At 56.8% G+C, this 20,442-nt stretch overlaps 3 protein-coding genes across 3 annotated transcripts; 2 read left to right on the forward strand and 1 right to left on the reverse strand.

Annotated features, from left to right (window-relative positions):
- The first annotated feature begins 4,682 nt into the window (after positions 1-4,682).
- On the forward strand, positions 4,683-5,835 carry LOC146187285 (histone H3). The gene has a single exon (XM_084607617.1). It carries the CDS (start codon positions 4,683-4,685, stop codon positions 5,091-5,093), a length of 411 nt encoding a protein of 136 aa, XP_084463743.1. The 3' UTR covers positions 5,094-5,835.
- On the reverse strand, positions 5,614-6,579 carry LOC146187286 (histone H2A-like). Its single transcript, XM_084607619.1, has one exon. It carries the CDS (start codon positions 6,504-6,506, stop codon positions 6,132-6,134), a length of 375 nt encoding a protein of 124 aa, XP_084463745.1. The 5' UTR covers positions 6,507-6,579; the 3' UTR covers positions 5,614-6,131.
- Positions 6,580-18,984: 12,405 nt separating this feature from the next.
- LOC146187287 (histone H2B) lies at positions 18,985-19,716 on the forward strand. Its single transcript, XM_084607620.1, has one exon. The coding sequence runs from the start codon at positions 19,121-19,123 to the stop codon at positions 19,322-19,324; it is 204 nt and encodes a 67-aa protein (XP_084463746.1). The 5' UTR covers positions 18,985-19,120; the 3' UTR covers positions 19,325-19,716.
- The last annotated feature ends 726 nt before the right edge of the window (positions 19,717-20,442 follow it).

The raw sequence follows: 20,442 nt of genomic DNA on the forward strand, positions 1-20,442 counted from the left end.
TCAGCGAATGACGTGCGTTAGCTTAATTTGCAATCACCTTGTTTTTCATGTCTTTTTGGGCCCAGAAGGCTAATTGTGCCCGCCTTATGTGTCGTTAGGCGTGCTGGTTGCGTAATGCTGCGAATCGTTTCGCTTCGACGCTAGCTGGAACTTTGCGGCCGCTCAGGGGCAACTGGACATCGACAGCTCACTTTTGCATTGGAAGTGCTTGCAGCCTCCGAGATATCTGTTGCGCAGACTACTGTCTCGGAGGGCCGCGTACTTCCCCAGGCGACATCGAGAGGGCGCCGCTGCCGCGCCAGGTCTGTTTACATCGCCCACGCGCGCTCTTGGGTACCGAAGAGCTCGAGTTTTCTCCGTGCAATTCTGCGGCCGCATAAAGCGCCAGCTACTGTAATGCATTTATACGCCTACTGGGAAGCTTTGTCCTTTGTGCACCGTATCAAGGTAGCAAAATTTGGCTCACATTCACTTCCCCTGTCCTGCTTGCCGAGCGCACGTGCATGATTTTGCTTCGCGCGACGGCCTTCTTCCTAATATTTATTTCATATTAAATGAGTACTTCAGGTGAGGTTGATTTCAAAGCATGCGAAGCGTTTCTTCCGCCCTGAGACAGGCTTTTGCAGCACGACGTCTGGCTGAAGGCACACCAACTCTAGCTTATCGATTTATTTCCAAAAGAACACTGCTCAGCTGGAAGCGAAATTCTAAATGCGGAGCAAGGGCCGTTACAGCGTTCACTCTTCTCCTGTCAGCATGCAAAGCTAGCGTGCGCGGTTTTCAATCTAGACCTAGCTATCATCCGTACCTTGGCGAGTGTCGATCGCTTGCTAGTGACCGTCTTTGTACACATGTATTCCTTGCACTGCATTGTCACACGTGAGTAGCCTTTAGCCAGACACTGTTGATGTGGACACGTTGTCTGTTTTTTGCGGGACTGAAAACTGCGACGGCTGCCCAAATTTTAATGCTTGCGTCATGTTCCCGCTCTACGTTCCCTGTCTACGCGTGTTGTCGCCGTTCCCTTAATGCCACCGGTTTACGGCTGCAATAAAACGTACATAAACGATATACTGCGTGATGAAAAGATTGTGCGACTTAACCCGCTATTACTTACTGCTAGAGGCGTTCCAAACTTCGCGCACGGAGAGAAGCAAATTTATTTATTTATTTCATAATACTGCAGGCCTTATGACCCAAGCAGGAGGGGCATACCAGGTAACAATCACACACAGAAAAAAAAAAAATACTATACACACTACAATTCGGCGAGAAAAAAGGAATCATAATAGTAATTATTAAACAATTTGACAGTCTAAGAAATAAAAATAGGCAATAACACACAGCACAATTCGGCATGAACAAAGGAAACAGATATAAAGTACTGAAAAGTTGAGCAGCCTAACCAAACAAATGACCTTCCAGTGCCTTGTTAAAATTACTGCTTTGGAAAAGAAATTCTGAAAGCAAATTCCAATCAGAGATGGTCCGTGGGAAAAAACTGTACTTAAATGAATTTGTTCGGGCAAAGACAGGTTGCAGCATATGTTCCCTAGTGTGTCGTGTTCGTCTGGCAGTAGAAGGTTGGACAAAGTTAGGTAATGGAATATTAACTTCCTGTGACAGAATCTTACCAAGAAACAAAATTGTGTTCATTTTGCGGCGGACTGAAAGGAGCGGGATGTCATTTTCTACCATCAGCTGTGTGGGAGAATCAGATCTGCTGTACTTGTGGAAAATAAACCTGACTGCTTTCCTTTGTATCATTTCAAGAGCAGTGATGTTCTTTTTTGTGTGAGGGTCCCAAATGATAGAGGCGTACTCGAGCTTAGTTCGGATGAATGTGTTGTATGCCAAAAATTTGATATTAGAGGGGGCGCGATTAAGTTTGCGTTTTAGGAAGCAGAGTGTCGAGAATGCCGAAGAACAAATTTGTGAGATATGCGGTGACCAGTCCAATTGATTGGTAAGTGTCAGCCCTAAATACTTATGGCTTGCTACTTCTTTAATATCGGAGCCTTGTAGGGAATAAGTAAATGGGCTAAAATGTTTTTTCCTTGTTACACGTAGGAGTACAGTTTTCTTGACATTAAGTTTCATGCTGCGTTCCACACACCATTTGTCAATAGCTGTCAAAGAGGCTTGAAGAATACCATGATCAGAAGTTTTCCTTATCTGCTTAAACACTATGCAATCATCTGCAAATAATCGTATGGATACAGAATTTGGAATAACATCAGGCAAATCATTTATATATATAATGGACCCAACACGCTTCCCTGCGGTACACCCGAAGTGACACACAGTGATTCGGAAATGGCACCATTCACCTCAACAAACTGACTTCTCTTTTCCAAGTATGCCTCTATCCATTGAACTATATATTGTGGAAGACATATTAGCTCTAATTTACGAATAAGTTTATTGTGTGCGACCGTATCGAAGGCCGGAATTGTCAAGGGCAGAGGATAATTCATGAACAGTTGACACAAGTTGGGTAACTGTTGACATTCCTTTTCGGAATCCATGTTGGAAAGGTGATAAAATGTTTTTGTCACTGAGAAAATCCCTAACGATACCCGCCAGAATGTGTTCTATAATTTTGCAACAGCTGCTAGTTATTGATATAGGACGGTAATTGGATAGTATTGATCGATCACCTGATTTGTGAATAGGCACTACACGTGCTACTTTCCAGTCAAAAGGTAAATCGCTTGTACGGAAGGAAACTGAAAACATGTTGGCTGAATACTCAGCAATCTGTGAAGCATAGCGTTTTAAAAAAGTGTTTCGAATGCCGTCCACTCCACAGCCTTTCTTTGTGTCAAGTTGGCGTAGCAATGATAATACGCCTTCTGTTGAGATGGAAGGAATACTACTAGGATCTATACATTCTTTCGGTTTAGTAAGGACAGGTTTCAATGTGAAAACGCTTTGAAAGTAATGATTAAAAGAATCCGCAATTTTATGGCTATCAAGTAACACAGTTTCATCCGTTTTCACTCTATCTATCACTTCCTTTCTCTTACTTAGATGTCTCCAAAATCTGCTAGGATAAGTATTTAAATATGAAGGAAGAATAACTTGGTAGTAATGGTTCTTTGCCATCATTAACTTACGTGCTAACGCGTGCTTTAATTCTTGAAAGGTTGCAGTAGGGGCCTTAAGTTGCCTACGATGTCGTTTTATTTTGCGTTTCAGGTGTATGCAATGCCAAAGTGGAAACCTTTGTCACTCTCTGGTCATGTGGATGAACCTCTATGGCGAACGGAGAAAAATTTTCGGCATTAATTTGCTTGGCATTCTTACTCCCGCATGCCACGAGCTCTTGTGCATGCTAGCTTGCAAAATAATTGCACCAAGCATGTCTGCGTAAAGGTCCAAGTGTGGCGCCTGCCTGCCTGGCTGGCCGGAGCTGACTTCACTGCCTCTCGAGACGTGGCTGCTCTCTTTTGTTTTCTTGGGCGGCCAGGTAATAATTACCAACTTCATTGGCGTTGTGTGTCTATCCGTTCCAACTACTTTTATGCCACCTACTACTGGTGCGACACTAGTCTTACGAAACATTTGGCCATGTCAGTGACTTACCACTTCACTAGCAAGCGTGCGTTTTCGGGCGCCGTGCAGGCTGCTACTTTGACTTTTATTCACTCTCGTTCCAATTTCCATACCCTAATGTGCCCATGCAGTCTCTCTCTCCATCTCAGTCCCTTCCTGAGCTGACCAAAAAAATAAAAGCTTGCACGCAACAACCTGCCGCGGCTACCTGTGTGTCGTGACTGCGCACGTCTGCCGTACTGAAGAGCATGTACATATCGCGCTGCTGACACTTTACCTCGTCACTCGCAATCTTGCTAGATTCCTCTCTACCTTAATAGAGCTGCAGCACAGGCCTTGTCGGTATCAACTAGAGCTTCTGTCTCGGAAAGAGGCTGTTGTGTGCGAGGTCGCCTTTAATAGGAAAACAGAAAAACACCACTGCAATGGCAGCCATGTTCAATCGTAATAAAACCCACATCTGTTGCCCACTGTCTGCAGATCCATCTGTGCTTATACCAGCGGCGGCGACACCAACCAAGTTGAAAGCGTCCTAGCTCTCGGGCTATTTTCTTGCTTCGTCGCTCTACCTTGAACGTTCAATAATTTAAGCACCACGCGTAGCTTCACGGCGAACGGAGATCTATACCGACAGCCGTAGCGTTTGCGCTAACACCTTGTGACGACGGCCCCTATCTCTGTGCGCCGGGAGGTGTTTGCGATTATTTAAAATTTTGTTTTATTTTATTTTAAAAGGAAACAATCCGGGAGCAGGCAATTGCCGGCCCACAGGCTCCTTCCAGCAGCGCGCACACGCGCCGCTGACGACGCTGCCGCCTATGCCCGCGTCTCTCAAGAGGCCTGCTTTTGCTTGGCCGGCAAAGGTAAAGGATAGGCGCACCGTAATCTCTTGGTGTAGCACGGTTACACCTAGACGTTTGTCACGCATGCGGTGCGCGAAACCAACGCGCGCTCAAAAAGTGTCGATTTCCAGCATTCTCGGGGCCGCTGAACGGAGGGAAGCCATCGGTCCCTCCGTCGACCAATCAGCTAGGCGGACAGGGCGAGGAGGAGCGGCGCAGCGCGTCTCACCGCTCAGTGCGCGCGCTTCCGTCGCTCACGTCTGACGCTCGTGTGCCGCCGCTATGGCTAGGACAAAGCAAACTGCCCGCAAGAGCACCGGTGGGAAGGCTCCCCGCAAGCAACTGGCTACAAAGGCTGCTCGTAAGAGTGCCCCAGCCACCGGAGGCGTAAAGAAACCTCACCGTTATAGACCAGGAACGGTAGCCCTGCGAGAGATCCGCAGATATCAGAAATCCACCGAGCTCCTCATCCGCAAGCTGCCCTTCCAGCGCCTGGTGAGGGAAATCGCCCAGGATTTCAAGACCGACCTGCGTTTCCAGAGCTCGGCCGTCATGGCTCTTCAGGAGGCTAGCGAGGCGTACCTGGTCGGCCTCTTTGAGGATACCAACCTGTGCGCAATCCACGCCAAGCGCGTCACCATCATGCCCAAGGACATCCAACTGGCGAGGCGCATCCGCGGAGAGCGCGCCTAAAAAGCGCAGCCGCTTCGGAGCCCCCTGTGCAGCAACGCTTTTCAACGGTCCTTCTCAGGACCACCAAAACGTCTGCTTTGGCCACGGGACAGCGGCGAACCTGAGCTCCGAACCCACGTTCCTCTCTCTCTCTCACATGCTGCACGTTTCGTTTCGTACGTGCTGGAAACCGGTGAGTAGCTGTGAAAGCGATTGCTCGCGTCCTTCACTTGCGGCTCCGTGCTGGCCGCACTTTGTCGATGACATACATTACAGCTGCTGCACTCGCACGATGCGTGCTAGAGGAAAGCAGCGAAACATTCAACTGCATCGTCCCTGTGCAAAGGCAAGTGGTTTTGATTGGTACCCTGAGCCGTCTACTAAATAGGTGCACGCACCATTCATTTAATCGTCCCTATCACATCAGACCGCAGGTTTCGTTCCATGCTTGCTCGCGTCGCAGTTGCCCCTGTTTACACTATTTCATCTCGCACGCGTAGCGCGTCAGTGATGAGAAGCGGGACTGCGGGTGTGCGTCTGGTTGTTTTTTTTTTTTTTTTTTGGCACGCTAATGGGTTCTGCGGGTTCTGCAGACGGGGAGGGAAATTATCGCCGCTCACGGGATTACTAAAGCGTGATTGGTCGTGTGTCGGAAACCGCGAAAGAAAATTAAAACACTAATATTGCGATTGGTATGCAACTAGTTGTTTCAATCACTGTGCGCCATTCTGTTTGTATCGGTCAATAAAAGTATATAAATATACCATTCAGCGCTCTGTCATGTCACTTCCCTCCCATGTTTGCCTGTCTGCACTGTAAACGAATCTCACAATAGTAAGCGTACTTGCGTGCAGTGCGGCGGACTCATTGCAGACCGCCGCGCCCGGTAATGACACGAAATAAACAAACAGCAACTTGGTCGAGAGGGATTCAGCGGTCCGGAGAAGACGGATCGCAGAGCAATGCCCCGCCAAGGCAGGCGCTTGGTTGGTCCTGAGAAGGACCGTTAGTCGCGAGCTGACGCTGCTGGCGTGCCTACGTAGACGGTCGTAGCGCTGCTTACGCCTTCTTCTCGGTCTTCTTGGGAAGAAGCACGGCCTGGATGTTGGGCAGTACGCCGCCTTGCGCGATGGTCACTCCGGAGAGCAGCTTGTTCAGCTCCTCGTCATTGCGGATGGCCAGCTGCAGGTGGCGAGGGATGATCCTAGTCTTCTTGTTGTCGCGAGCGGCGTTGCCAGCCAGCTCGAGCACCTCGGCGGCCAGATACTCGAGAACGGCTGCCAGGTAGACGGGAGCGCCCGCTCCGACGCGCTCGGCGTAGTTACCCTTGCGCAGGAGACGGTGAATTCGGCCCACTGGGAACTGGAGTCCCGCGCGGCTGGAGCGGGTCTTGCTCTTGCCCTTGGCTTTGCCGCCCTTACCACGTCCAGACATTGTTGCGCAGGGGAGATCGACAAGGGGCAGCAGCGACAACGTTCACTGCCAGAATGAGCCGGAACCAGCATTCTGCGGCCCGTTTCGGGCGCGAGGAGGAGGAGGTCGCGGCGCGCCGACCAATCGCGCGCCGGCCTCGCCTCGGTCGCTTGAACACCACGGTGCCCGCATAAAAACGCCGCGCGGACCATTTTCGACACCGACCGTTCACCCGGGACCGGAGGAGACCTTTGAGGAGGACAGACGTGCGTCGCTGAGCTCCCGCGAAGCTCCGCCCACTTTTCCCAGCGGCACTCCGCTCCCAACCACCGGCGTGACCGGTCGCATGGCGCGCCCGCTCTAAGGAGTACGGGCGCGTTCTCTCCCGTCGCGCGCTCGCCTGGACGAGTACGTGCGCATCATCATCGGCGCTGACCGCGACTTCTCGTCGCGTGCTCGCCCGGACGAGTGCGCGCGCTGCTACTCGTGCTCCCGCCGACCTTGGAGCATTGCGCCTCTGTGCGCGCCTCACCGGCGCCCGATCCTGGCCACCTCCGGCAGCCCGTGTTCCCGACGGCTGTGACTGGGCGCTCGGTGCCAATCATCTAGTTCCGCATCGGTGGACGACAGCCTTGCGGCCCCCCGCACCAGCCTGGATGTCTTACCGCTGTGATTTCCTTCACTGTGACTCTCCCTCCTGCCCCATGTGTGTGTGTGTGATGTGTTGGTGCTTCGCTGTTCATCCTAATCTTACTGACAGTGCATCCGGCTGACCGAGGACTATCGCGGCCCACCCTTCCGCTGCCGGGCGAGCGAGCGCCGACGCACCGCGCCGCACACTGGGTGAGCAGAGACTTCGTTTCAACGCGAGCCCTCTTTCACGCGGCCGCTCTCCGCGATCGCCGCTTCACGTGTCAGTGGTTCCGCGCCGCTCCGCTAGGGGCGCGACGAGATCGCTCCCCCCGCCCACTCTCTCCCTAGTGGCCCGCGCTCGCCCGCTCCGCCCCGCCGCGTAGGCCCCGCCTCCCGGGAAAATTTTTCCACCGGCGAGCGCGTCACTCTCCCCGCGACCGCCGAGCGGACCGGATCCCGTACTCGTGCGCTCCCGCCGCCTCGGTCGCTGCTTCCCGCACGTCTTTGACGCTTCACCATGGCCTCCGCTGCCCAGCCACAACGCGTCCGCAGTGCTAGCGCAGGTGGTGACCCCTCTGACATTGCGTCCCGCCTCGAGAGGAGCGCTTCCCAGCTCTTCGAGCGCCACATCCAAACGCGCCGCGTTCTCGATGGTGCCGCGTCCCTAGCGCTTCCGCGCCAACGCGGCCGCCCGCCTCGCGCCCTCGCTCGAGACTCCCCGGTGCAGACGCGCCGTATGGCCAAGGCGAAGGCATCAGCGGCAGACTTCTTACGAACGCCAAAGGGGCCTCCGCCACCCCCTCCCAAAAAGAAGAAGTCTGCCCCACCTGTCGACAGCAACGGGGAAGTTCCTGCTGACCGGGATGATCCGGCGTCCGGGGCCCTGGCCTCTCAGGGCTTGAGCCCTCTTGTCCAGCTGGCGCTGGCCTCGCAGAGCCGCCCCGTTCCGCGGGTGGAGGACTCCTCGGCCCGTGGCTCGCCCGCACCCGGAGAGGCTTCCGTCCAGGGAGCCCCACTGGACAATGTGATGTCCTCGATGTCCCCTGCTGATGACCTGGAGGATTCGGAGAGCCCCCCACCACCAGCTGGACCTGCCCGGGAGTCCCTCCTACAGAGCCAGGAGGACGAGGTCTCGTCCCAGGTGCCAGGGGAGGTCGAGTGGCAGACGCAGGGCCCCAGGAGGCGCCGCCGTGGACCTCGCCAGCGCCTTCCCCCAGAACAGCCACCGGGTCGAGCGGGCACTGCCCTCTTCCAACCAACCCAGAGAGGGATCTCCTTTTTAAGCCGCTGCAAGGTAACCATCGCGGCAGACCTGGCTGCTACACCTGGAGTCCTGGCGGTGAGGGTCAACCCCTCACGGAACATCGTGGCGGTTGATGCGGCCACCGAGGCGGCCCTCACCGAGCTCCTGGACATCCAGACCCTGGCAGGGGTTGCAGTCCGGGGCCGTCCGGCCTCTGAGAGGGGCACTTCCATGGGGTACGTCCATGGGGTGCCAAAGGACATCGGCGAGGAGGACCTCCGGGCTGCCATTGAGGCATCTGTCCCTGTGCTCGGAGTCCATCGGGCTCGGGGCAGTGCACTCCGGGTGCGATTTGGAGCCCCGGTTCCTCCTACCTGGGTGACCATGTTCCGACTGCGCCTCCCAGTCCGACCAGCTCTCCCACGCCCGATCCAGTGCGGTCGCTGCGGCCGCTTGGACCATGTCACGGCCTCCTGCCAGGAAGCCATCCGTTGCAGGCGGTGTGGCCGCCGCCATCAAACTACCGCCTGCAATGCTGCGGCTCCCCGCTGCACCAACTGCGGAGGTCCGCACCCGGCGGACACCCCCTCTTGCCCCCGTTGGCAGGAGGAACGTCAGGTGGCCGCTGCCATGGCAGCATCCATCCAGCCTCTCTCACGAAGGGAGGTGAGGGCCAGCCTGCGGGAGAACCCGGGCGCCCCCACATACTCCAGGGTCCTCCAGACGCCTCCCCGGCCCCAGGTGACTGAGGACTGCGGCCTGGCCTCCCCCTCAACGGCGAATGGGACTCCAGCCGGTTCGCTGTCCCCAGCCACACTGAATGGGAGGTTGCAGGAGCTGTCCCGGACCCTGGACACCACACTCCGGGCCATATCAGAGCTCCTCCCAGCAGCTGTCCTCCAGCAGTCCACCCGCCAGGGGGGGACCGGCCACCTCCAGCACCATCATGGCTAGGCCCACACCAGAGGTCCCCCGGCCTCGGGTCCTGCAGTGGAACTGCCGGGCCCTCCGCCCACGCAAGGCGGAACTTATCAGCCGGCTCCAGGCGGAACCTCACCCCCCGGACATCCTGGCCCTCCAGGAGGCCTACATCCGCCACGGGGAGTGCCGCCTTCCAGGATACCAGCTCTACCTGAGCCGGACTGCCTGCCAGCTGGACACATGCAAAGCCGACCCCTGCCCGAGCCCCCACCATCCAGCGGGCAGATCCAGGGCGGCCCTCTTCGTCCGCTCATCCCTTCCCCAGGCGGAGATTCTGGTGAGTGATGCGGTGGTGGCCCCCATGGAGGCAGTCTGCGTTAGGGTTAGGCTTGGAGGGGTGGACACAGCTGTCGCAAGCATTTATGTTCGTCCCACAACCCCTTGGGACGCCACATCCTTGCCACAGCTGGCCAGCCTCATAGGCGGCGACTGCATGCTCTGCGGGGACTTCAACGCGGCCCACCCGCGATGGGGTTCCCGCAGGGCGAACCGTCGTGGCCGAGAACTGATTGCCGCCCTCCGCAGCACTGCCCTCCATATCCTGAACACAGGGGTTCCCACCTTTGTCCGGCGGGGGGGGGTACGTACATGCATCGACCTCACCATTGTGTCTCGCCGATGTGTGTATGAGTGGCGCCCCTCGCCGGACACGTGGGGTTCGGACCACTACCCCATTGCTCTTACCCCCAAACCTGGGAAGGGGGTGACGGGCCGACTGTGCAAAGTGGTCCATTGGGACCGCTTCAGAAGCCTCTTGCACAGCCCCTTCCAAGGCGACATCTTGGCGCATGTGTCCCGTTGTGCCAATGCTGCAACCATCACCTGCGAGGTGAAGCCTGGCCAACCCGTTCCAGATCTCCAGCTGCTCCAGCTCAGGGCGCGGAAACGCCAGGTGGAGAGGAGGGCCCTGTGGACGGAGAGGCCAGAACACTGGACTGCCTACAACCGCGTGGATGCCCAGTGCAGGCGGTCACACAATCGTCGCCGCAGGGAGTCCTGGGAAGGGATCTGCTCCTCCCTGGTCACCACAAGAAACAAGTCCAGGGCCTGGCGTCTTTTCCGCTCTCTCCTGGAGGACCCGTCTCCCATAAGACCCCATCTGGCCATCGCGGTCCTCCATGGGTACTCCTTCCAGGAACTGGCTGAGCGGATGGCTGACCAGTTCTTCCCTCCCGAGAGTCTCCAGCCCGCTGTCCTTGGGTCAACACCACCCTGGCCCCACCACCTCAGGCCAGTGGATCCTGCAGACCTGGTGGCCATCTGCACGGTCCCATTCACTGCCCAGGAGCTCACCATGGCCCTCCAGCGGACCAAGCGCCGCAGCTCCCCAGGCATTGATGGTGTGACCTACCAGATGCTCCGCAACCTGGACGATGCACTGCGGGAAGACCTCCTGGAGTGCTACAACCAGGTGTGGAGCACTGGGGACCTTCCTGTGGACTGGACGACCGCCATGATCGTCCCCATCCGCAAGGCCGGCAAGCCGCCCACCCAGCTGTCCTCCTATCGACCGGTCTCCCTGACCTCGGCGCCCGGCAAGGTCATGGAGGCCATGGCTCTGGAGCGCCTCACCTGGGTGACCACGGCGGCAGGCTACTTCCCGGAGCAGCAGGTGGGCTTCAGGCGGCACCGGTGCACTGGAGATGCCATAGCTGACTTGGTGTCCACCCTGGAGGACGCCCGGCACTCCAGGCACATCGTCTGCCTGGCCCTACTCGACATCCGGGGGGCATTCGATGGCATCTCCCATGAGGCCATCCTGGAGGCCCTGGCGTTTCTGGGTGTCCACGGAAGCATGCTGACCTACATCTCCAGCTTCCTGGCCAACCGGAAGGTCCAGGTCCGCCTGGGCAGTGTCACCAGCGCTCCCCGGTTCCCGCGGAGAGGAGTCCCGCAAGGAAGCGTGCTGAGCCCATTCCTCTTCAACCTGGTCCTGGCCCTCCTGCCCAATGTCCTGCCGCGGGACCTCCGGCACCCAGTCCGCATAGCCATCTATGCAGACGACATCGCCATCTGGTGCCGGGGGCCCCGCCGTCAGAGGCCACAGGTCATCAGGAGCGTCCAGAAGGCCATGGATGGGATCAGCGCATTCCTGCTCTCGGTCGGCCTGGCCCTGTCCCCCAGCAAGACAGAGGCCATGCTCCTCAACACCAGGCCGGGAGCCCGCCGGGGCACCACCTTCCTCTCTGTAGACGGTCGCCAACTCCCATGGAGCAGGGAGGTGCGCTACCTGGGCCTGCGGATTGACTACCGCCTGACCTGGCGACCGGCGGTCCGCCACTTCCTGTCCCAGGCTACCAGGGTCCAGGGGGCTATCCGGGCCCTCATGGCAAGAGGACGAGGCATCACAGCCAAGCTGGGCTTACGGCTCTTCCAAGCCATGGCTGTGGCTCAATTCCTCTATGCCCTCCCCCTGGTCCACCTCACCATCGCCCAGCTCCTCACCATCGAGCGGCGACAACGGGCAGTCATCAGGCTCTGCCTGGGGCTCCCCCGCAGTACAGCTATTGCAGCCACACTTGCTGAGGCCAGGTCCTGGCCGATGGAGCTCCAGGCTAGGAGAACAGCCCTCCAACACATCGAGCGCCTCCACAATGCACCTGATGGCCGCCCCCTCCTGGACCGCCTCCTGGGCTGCCCTCGCTCCCGCATGGGCCACCTGGCGAACGAGTTTGAACAGCTCGTGGGTGGCACCAGTGAGGACCATCCTCTCCCACCACGACCGGACCTGGGCCGGCCGTACTCAATCCGGCTGTTCCTCCCTGGGGCTGGGACCAGGAGGACTGCGGCTGCTGCATGCCTGCAGCAGGAGGTTGCCTGCCTCCTGGAGGAGGACCTCGCTGGGGCAACCCAGCTCTTCACCGACGGATCTGTGCTTCCTGGGCCCTGCCCATCGGCTGCGGCTGCCTGCACTGTCCCAGCCCTCGGCATGTGCAGGCAAGCCAGGCTGCCATATGTGGCCTCCTCCACCACCGCCGAGCTGGCTGCCCTCCACCTGGCGGCGGACATCCTGGCGGAGAGTCCACATATCCTAAGGGCGGCCATCCTCACAGACTCCCGCTCTGCCCTCCAGCTCCTCCAGAAACCGGATGGTGCCCCTCCTATGGTGCGTAGCCTGGCCGCAAGACTCACCACCATTGGACTCCGGGGCACCACCCTGACCCTCTGCTGGGTGCCGGGCCACTCTGGAGTGGCAGGCAACGAGGCAGCCGACTGCCTGGCCAGGACTGCCCACGATCCTGGCACCCCCACCAGCACCGCAGTGGGACCTCTGGACGTGGCGAGGGACGTCATCCGACGCCACCTCCTCCTGGAGCACCCGGACTCCAGAGCTGCGGGCGGATCTCCCCCCCGTCCGCTTCCCACCAAGGGCCTTTCCTTTGCCGACCGGTCCTTTCTTCTCCAACTCCGAGTCGGCTCCGCTCGGACATCTTCCCGACTCTACCGGTTCGGCCTCACCCCCTCTCCGGCATGTCTCCAGTGTGGACACCAGGAGGAGACACTCGACCATCTCCTGTGTGAGTGCCCAGCCTTCGCACTGCAGCGTGCCGCCCTCTCTTCTGGCTATCGATCCCTTTCCCTCCCCTCTTCCACCTCAGAAGAGGTTCTTTTCCCTCGTGGCCCGACATCGGACAAGCCCTTTCGCCTGCTCCTCGCCTTCTTGGCGGCAACCGGCCTCGCCGACCTCCTCTAGACACCCTGGGGGGCATGATTGCTTTCGCGCAGCGCCAGCGTCTCTTTCTCTCTAATCTTTCTTCCCCTCCCCCTTCTCCTACTATCTGCACTCGGCAGTGGCGGTGTCGACACCGTCGGCAGTCAACCGGCCAGTGCACTCCCCCTTTCCTCTTCCGAACAACCACCACCACCACCCACACCGTTGGTCTCGTAGAACGCATCATGCCGCCTCAGCCGTCCGGAAAAGCCGTGAAGAAAGCCGGAACGTAGAACGCATCATGCCGCCTCAGCCGTCCGGAAAAGCCGTCGTAGAACGCATCATGCCGCCTCAGCCGTCCGGAAAAGCCGTGAAGTGTTAGGGCTAGCACCAGCGTGTCGGTTCTCGGATCGCTTCCCGCGGCAGCTATTCTCCATGCGCAGCTCGGAATAACATCGCTCGTGCTTGTGCTGTTTGGATTATTACGCCGTGGAGCTGGGGACGCCCCCGCGGCTTCGGTGAGTCGTTGCTGTTTTTGTTGAGATTGTAGGGGCAGGCGGGTAGCGCTCTTTCCTCCGGCGCGGCGTGCACGCACGCGTGCGCGTGGTGCCTGGCGGCGCGGCCGCTATGGCATCGCCTTCCTCTTCGTCTCGGCTTCGGCCATATGTGTTCTTTTCGCGCGTGCCGAAAGGCATTTTGAATGTTCATCTTTGTGAGGACCTCGTCAAGAGGTTTAACAAGAACGAACTGAAATGTGTGCAGGATTTTGGTGGTGGTAGGTTCGAGGTCACCTTTAAGACCAAACAGGCGGTTGATCGCTTTTTAGCAGATCCTGTCGTTCGTGTGAAGGATGTCGAGATCAAGTTTGAGTACCGCGGAGTCCGCTCCCGGTACGTGAGAGTGTTCGGTTTCCCGTCGGACTTGCCGGCCGCCCGCTCGTGTCTGAGCTCGAGGCGTACGGAAAGGTACAGACTAGGCAGTTGGAAAATGTTCCGGGGTTCCCTGATGTTGAGAGCGGTAACCTCAGAATTAAGATGGAGATGGCTAGACCAGTTCCAAACCTTTTGAAAGTTGGCGAGAGGGTCGTTCAGTGCGAGTACGAAGGAGTGACGCGTCTTTGCCGCTTGTGCAGGCGCGTGGGGCATCTTGCGGCGGCGTGCCCAACTCCTAAGTGCAAGCGCTGCGCGCAGTACGGACATGAGGATTGTGACGCCGATTGCGCGCGTTGCGGTGGTGACCACGCCATTTCCGCATGCACGAAACGGTCGTTTGCTTCGGTGACTGTCGCCGCCGCTTCGAGCGGGCCGGCAGCCGCCGCGGGGCAGCCGCCGCTGCCGCCCCCATCCCTGGCGCAGGTTGCTGTTGAGTCACCAGCCAAGGAGAACGGAGAGGAGGAGCAGCTTGGCGATGGCGTGAGTGAGGAGGCCGTTCTCGCCGCGCCCGCTGCTGCGGAGGAGCTTCCCGTCCCGCACGCTTCGGCCGAGGTGTGCGAGTGGTGGGCTCCACCCGCGCCCGATGCGGCGCCGGCATTGGAAGCGACCGCGCCGGCGGCCGCTGCCGACGCCGCACAGGCTGAAAAGGAGCCTGAGGATGCAGCCTTGCAGAGGGCCGCTGCGGCGGTCCCGGCTGCTGAGCCGACACAAACCGCCGCTATCGACGCGGGGTTTGTGGCGGTAAAGACGAAGCGGCGCAGGAAGCGCGCGCAAAAACAAGAAGGAGCGGAGATCGACACCGACTCCGAGGGTACCTCCTCCCAGGCTAAGACCGGACGGCCTGCTGCCAAGCGGGTGGTCGTGGCGGTGGCACGGAACCCCTCCGACGGGGACGAGGAACCTGGCGCGACATCTTCCAGCCAGGACGAAGGTTCAGACATGGAGCAGGAAGTCAGCATTGGTGAGAGGCAGCATTCTATTTCTCCTCCCATTGAGCTAGCTCCCTGTTTGCTATGTAAGGGTAAGGGTTGTGAGTGTTTTGCTGAGGCCGATGAGGCAGAGCTTCCCCCCTCGTCCTCACCGTCCGTAAGGTCCGCTTGCTCCTTCTGTGGCGTGGTTGACTGCGAATGCTCTCAGCGTTCCAGTTCCTCCTCGTCCTCGTCTCCTTCCCCCTCCACTTCCGACTCCTCTGCTAAAGAGGAGTCCCCCCCCGACCGTCAGGTTGGGGCAGCCCCAGGTTCTCAATAGGGTGTTTATTTTTCCAGGTCTCTTGCTACGATAGTTCCGCCTTTCGCGGGTTTTCTTTTCCGTTTATTAGGTTTCTAGGCAGCTTCTTTCTCAATTCATCATGGCATCGCTCACATTAGCTACTTTTAACTGTCGTGGCATGTCCCGTCGTCCCAAGCAAGCTGAGATCCTTCAGCTTGCTAGCTCTAAAAACATAGATATTTTGGTCTTGCAAGAGACCTACATCCATCGCCTTGGCCAGATCAGGAGCTTTGACAGAACATTTGGCACCAGGTCTTACTGGAGCTATGGTGCGTCGGGTTCCCGCGGCGTTGGTATTATTCTTATGCCACGCTTCCGCGGCTCGGTTTTGCGCCACTCCAGGGATGCTGAGGGCCGCGTCCTGTCTGTAGACCTTGATTCTGGCATTCGCATAGTTAACATTTATGCTCCGAACAGAGGTCGTGATCTGGGTGCCTTCTTCAAGCACCTTGACTCCCAGCTAATAGGTCCATCCAAGTTAGTTCTAGTGGGTGATTTCAACTGTGTCCTTGACAGGGCGGATCGCCTCTCTTTTCGAGGCACTCCGCCCAAGGAGCGGGATAGGCAGGGGGCGCGTGCACTTAGGGAGCTGGTCGAGGAGCTAGATTTGGTCGATGCCTGGAAGGTGCTCCGCTCAGGACAGTCAGGGATGACTTGGACTGGGAGGCGCCTTCAGAGCAGGCTAGACCGCTTCTACGTCTCTCCAACACTAGCCTCCGGCATGCACTCCATGTGGTCGGTCCCCTCCGCGTTGAGCGATCACAAGTGTGTCATCCTTCGCTTCAGTGATGGGATCCTGGTCCCTCGCGAGAAGGGGACCTGGCGCCTCAACTCGCGGCTTTTAGAGGACCAGGAGGTTGTTAAGGAGGTCTCTGGTATTCTTCGAAACTCTCTGCAGTCCAACCTAGGCTTAGACGGTGTCGGATGGGATGGCATTAAGGCAGATGTGCGTGACTGTTTCAAGGCGGCGGGAATGAGGCGGGCACGTGAGGAACGGCAGGAGATCACCATTGTCTCTGATGTCATCCTCCTGCTTTCTAAGCCTCTTTCTGCTGGCCAAGGGGTCACCGAAGCACTCGCCTCGCAGCGCATCCGGCTCCGAAAATTGCTCCAGCAACGCTGGGATGGTCTTAGGGCTATGGCGCGAGCTGAGCGGTGGGAGAGGGAACATTGGTGCAGCAGACACCTCCTCCGACGCCGCTTAGCGCGCACAGAGACTTCCCTCACTGAATTGGTAGACCCGGTTACGGGGTCCATCTCCAACACTCCGGATGCTGTTCTTAAAGCAACACGGCAGTTTTATTCCGTCCTATATCAGGCTCCAGCTCCAACCACAGCTACTTTTCCACTTGAATCCCCCTCCAAACCAGTTCACCTATCAGGAGCTCCCTTGGATGAGACAGAATTAGAAGCGGCGCTCAAATCGTTCCACAGAAATCGTAGCCCAGGTTCGGACGGCCTGACTGTTGAGTTTTATGTCAAGTTCTGGAAGCAGCTCGGGAAGCCTTTCACCGCTCTTGTAAACAGGCTCCTGGGTGAGGGGACGCTCTCAGGTACTCAGAGGGAAGGACGGATCACTCTCCTTTGTAAGGATGAGTCGAGACGCACTGACCTACGAGCCTGGCGTCCCATCACGCTCCTGAACGTCGACTACAAGCTCATAGCCAAGTGCCTGTCCTCTCGGTTAACTTCTTTTCTTCCAGACATTATAGGCCCATATCAGGCTTGTAGTGTTCCTGGTCGTTCCACTCAGCTTCACGGTTTTGCCCTTAGGGACCTTTTCCTCTGGGCTCAACATAGAAATCTTCAGGGTATTCTTTGTTCGTTTGATCAGGAGAAGGCTTTTGATGTTGTTAGTCATTCCTACTTATTCCAAGTCCTAGAGGAAGCTGGTATAGACTCTGATTTCCAGCGCATGGTCAGAGCTCTATATACCAGGCCAGTTTCAGCCGTTACTGTGCTCGGACGCACCTCCGAAGTTTTTGACGTGGGCCGTGGAGTCAGGCAGGGATGCCCCCTATCTCCTGCCCTCTACGTGCTCGCATTTGAACCCCTGTTACAAAGGCTCTCTCGAGACAGTCGCATAGCTCGCTTTCCGCTGCCGCCAGGTTCTCCACCAGCTCCCATCTTTGCCTATGCAGATGACCTAACCATTGTCGTCCCGGATGAGGCTTCCGTCTCCTCCGTTCTGGATGTCATGGAGGTGTACTGTAAGGCGAGTGGGGCTAAGGTTAATAGGTCGAAGAGTGCCACCCTCTATTTTGGGTGTGCACCATCCAGTCCTCAGCCCGCTCATGGTCTTCCCGTGAAGGCTGAAGTCCGTCTCCTTGGTTTTTATTTCAATTCACAAGGCCTTTCAGATAGGAATTGGTCCTCTGCTCAAGAGAAAATTGAATCGAGGGCAAGAGAGTATGAGAAGCTCTTGTGTCCGCTTACGGCTCGAGCCACTATCACTCGGTCCCTCCTGTTCTCGGTGCTGACCTATGTCGCTAGCGTAACACCTCTGTCAGCACGGACGAAGCTTCACCTGGAGCGGATCCTTTTCCGTTTCTTGTGGAGTGGAGCTCCTGACAAGGTCAAAAGACTTGTGGTGAAGCTGCCTAGGGAGAGGGGAGGCCTCGGCATCTCCGACCTTGGCATCGTAGCCTCAGCCTTGCACGTCAGGTGGACCCAAGTGGCATTGAACTCGGACATGCCTCTGACTCAAAGCCTGACTTCGTTTTTTCTGAGTACTCGACTCCGCCTTTTCGCCCAGAGCACGTATTCTCATTGCGTGCCACGATCGGGCTCTCCTTCCCCTTTTTATGCTCAGGCAGCTACCTGCCTTGAGCGTCTGCGTAAGGAGGAGGCGGACATTGATGTGGTTTCGGTGCCCCTAAAGGAACTAGTTAGGCTTTTGACTCCTAGTCTTCCCCCTCACCTCCGTCTTTACGACCTCGCTAATGTTAAGCCCAGCTGGCGGTATATCACAGCGGATTTTTTGGAAGCAAGCAGAGCGTCCTTTATGTACCGCTTCGCCAGGGGAGTCCTCCCCATTAAGGCGCCGGCGTTTACACGGACCAGCCTGCGACCAACTTGTCCGACTTGTGGTGGTAGAGAGGACACTGTGCACATATTCTCGCAGTGTCTCCTTCCTGAAGCGCTTCTCCGTCGTGTAGCTAACCTCTTCCAGCTTCCGGGTATACCGTACCAGACCGTGCAATACCTGAACCCGTTGCCAGGCGTGGCCGTTAACCAGTTCGTCCTCTTGCTCGTGGAGTGCGCGTACCAAGTATGGCTGGCACGCTGCGCGGCCGCATACAACAGCAGAGTTCCAGGCCTCCATGAAGTAATTGCAAAAGTACGGAAAGAGGTCTGGTTCTGCCTGCAGCGGGAACGTCGCATTCTTGGCGAGCAGAGGTTCTCGAAGATTTGGTGCGGACCGTCTGTGATTTTTTCGGTTAAGGGTGGAACACTCTCTGTGTCATTATGATTTTCTCACAGGGATTGGTTGTCCTTAGTGACACTTGTGTTGTCATGAAGGTTCGCCTCGTCGGCTCGATGCCACGATGGCGCTGCAGGCCGTCTTTGCGTTTGATGACACTCACTCCTGTGAGGGCATCGCGCGGCGGCCCCCTTGTCCGGGTAGGACCCTCACCTCGAACTAAAAAACTCTCCCAGACCCCACTTGGCCCTGGGGGGGACTTTGCCGGAGGTGTTGAATGGATGATGATGGGCTGATGAGTTATGTGTGACTCTGGGGCACGGCACCTCCGGGTGTCAATCCCCCTCCCCATCTGACAACGGCAAAGCCGGAAAGGCGCAGAAGAACGTCCGCGCCACCGATAAGAAGAAGAAGAAGCGCCGCAGGAAGGAGAGCTTCTCCATCTACATTTACAAGGTGCTGAAGCAGGTGCACCCGGACACCGGAGTTTCCAGCAAGGCCATGTCCATCATGAACAGCTTCGTCAATGACATCTTCGAACGCATTGCAGCGGAGTCCTCCCGTCTTGCCCACTACAACAAGCGCTCCACCATCACGAGCCGGGAGATCCAGACTGCCGTGCGTCTTCTGCTGCCTGGCGAGCTGGCCAAGCATGCCGTGTCCGAAGGCACCAAGGCTGTCACCAAGTACACCAGCTCCAAGTAGGCGCGCAACTGAGCTCGTCGTCGGCGCCAAACTCAACGGCTCTTATCAGAGCCAACCGCAATGCCTGCATTGGCAAACATGCTGTGAGCGATCCGCTACAATGCTCGGAACCATTTTCCCTCTCAGACTGTGTTTGTTTGCTTTATTATTATTATTATTCTACTTTTGCGTACTAGCTGCTTGTTTACAAAGCCTTACGCGTACAGGCGTTGCGAATAATGTTTTATGAACGAAGTACGTTAGGTATATTTGCCGCGTCCAATGTCTATTGCAGTTCGACCAGGCGATAAAATAGTGACTGAGTAGTAGGTCTCGCTGCTCGCTCGTATTTTCGTGTGTCTCCTCTGCTCGCAGCTAGGGGAAAGTAAAAAAAAAAAAATAAGGGGAGCCAGGAGCTGCCGCGCGAGCGGTATTGGGGATTCTTGGCGGTCGCAGCACCTTTTGCCCCGCTTGCCGACATATGGTCGCGAAAAGAAAAGCCCCGCTAGCGCATTGGAAAATTGGTGCAGTGACATTAAACTTTTTTGTCCAGTGGCCTAAAAGGAGTCCGTACTAGTGTGGAAAATTGCAACTGCGTGCGTGCCGTACTTGTGGAGAAAAGCGGAGCTCAAATTGGACCGCCGCAAAAACTCGCCCTATTCCAGCATTCTGGCGCACGGCAGGAGATCACCAGGAAGCGGCGAATCGCCATCAGCGGCATGAGGTTGGGAGCTGCCTTAGCAGTTGCTGCTGGTTGTTGGTTTTTGAATAGTGACACAATAGGAATAAAAAAAAAAAAAAAATTTTTTTTTTGCACGCTACAATATCTGTTTTCGCAATTAGCGGAAGCAGACAAACCTGGGCGGGTTTCGGAAATGAAACGAACAGCAACGCGGAAAACAAAGCAGGGAGAAAGGACTCTGCGATTTATTTTTATACTATATCTTGCGGTGCTTGTCACACTGCCTGGCTGCACGAGTTCTCTGAATTTGATGTAAACAGCTATAGTAGTATTTATTTTTTATTTTTTCCGCGTAAGCAAGAATTGAAAAGTAAAAAGAAAATTGCATTAGCGTATATGAAACAGGCGTAGAAAGCGTCTCTTGGTACGAGGCAAACTGAAACAAACGGTTATGAGC

This window comes from Amblyomma maculatum, chromosome 6 (genome assembly GCF_055883805.1).
Source record: "Amblyomma maculatum isolate TAMU_Amacu chromosome 6, ASM5588380v1, whole genome shotgun sequence".
Lineage (NCBI taxonomy): Eukaryota > Metazoa > Arthropoda > Arachnida > Ixodida > Ixodidae > Amblyomma > Amblyomma maculatum.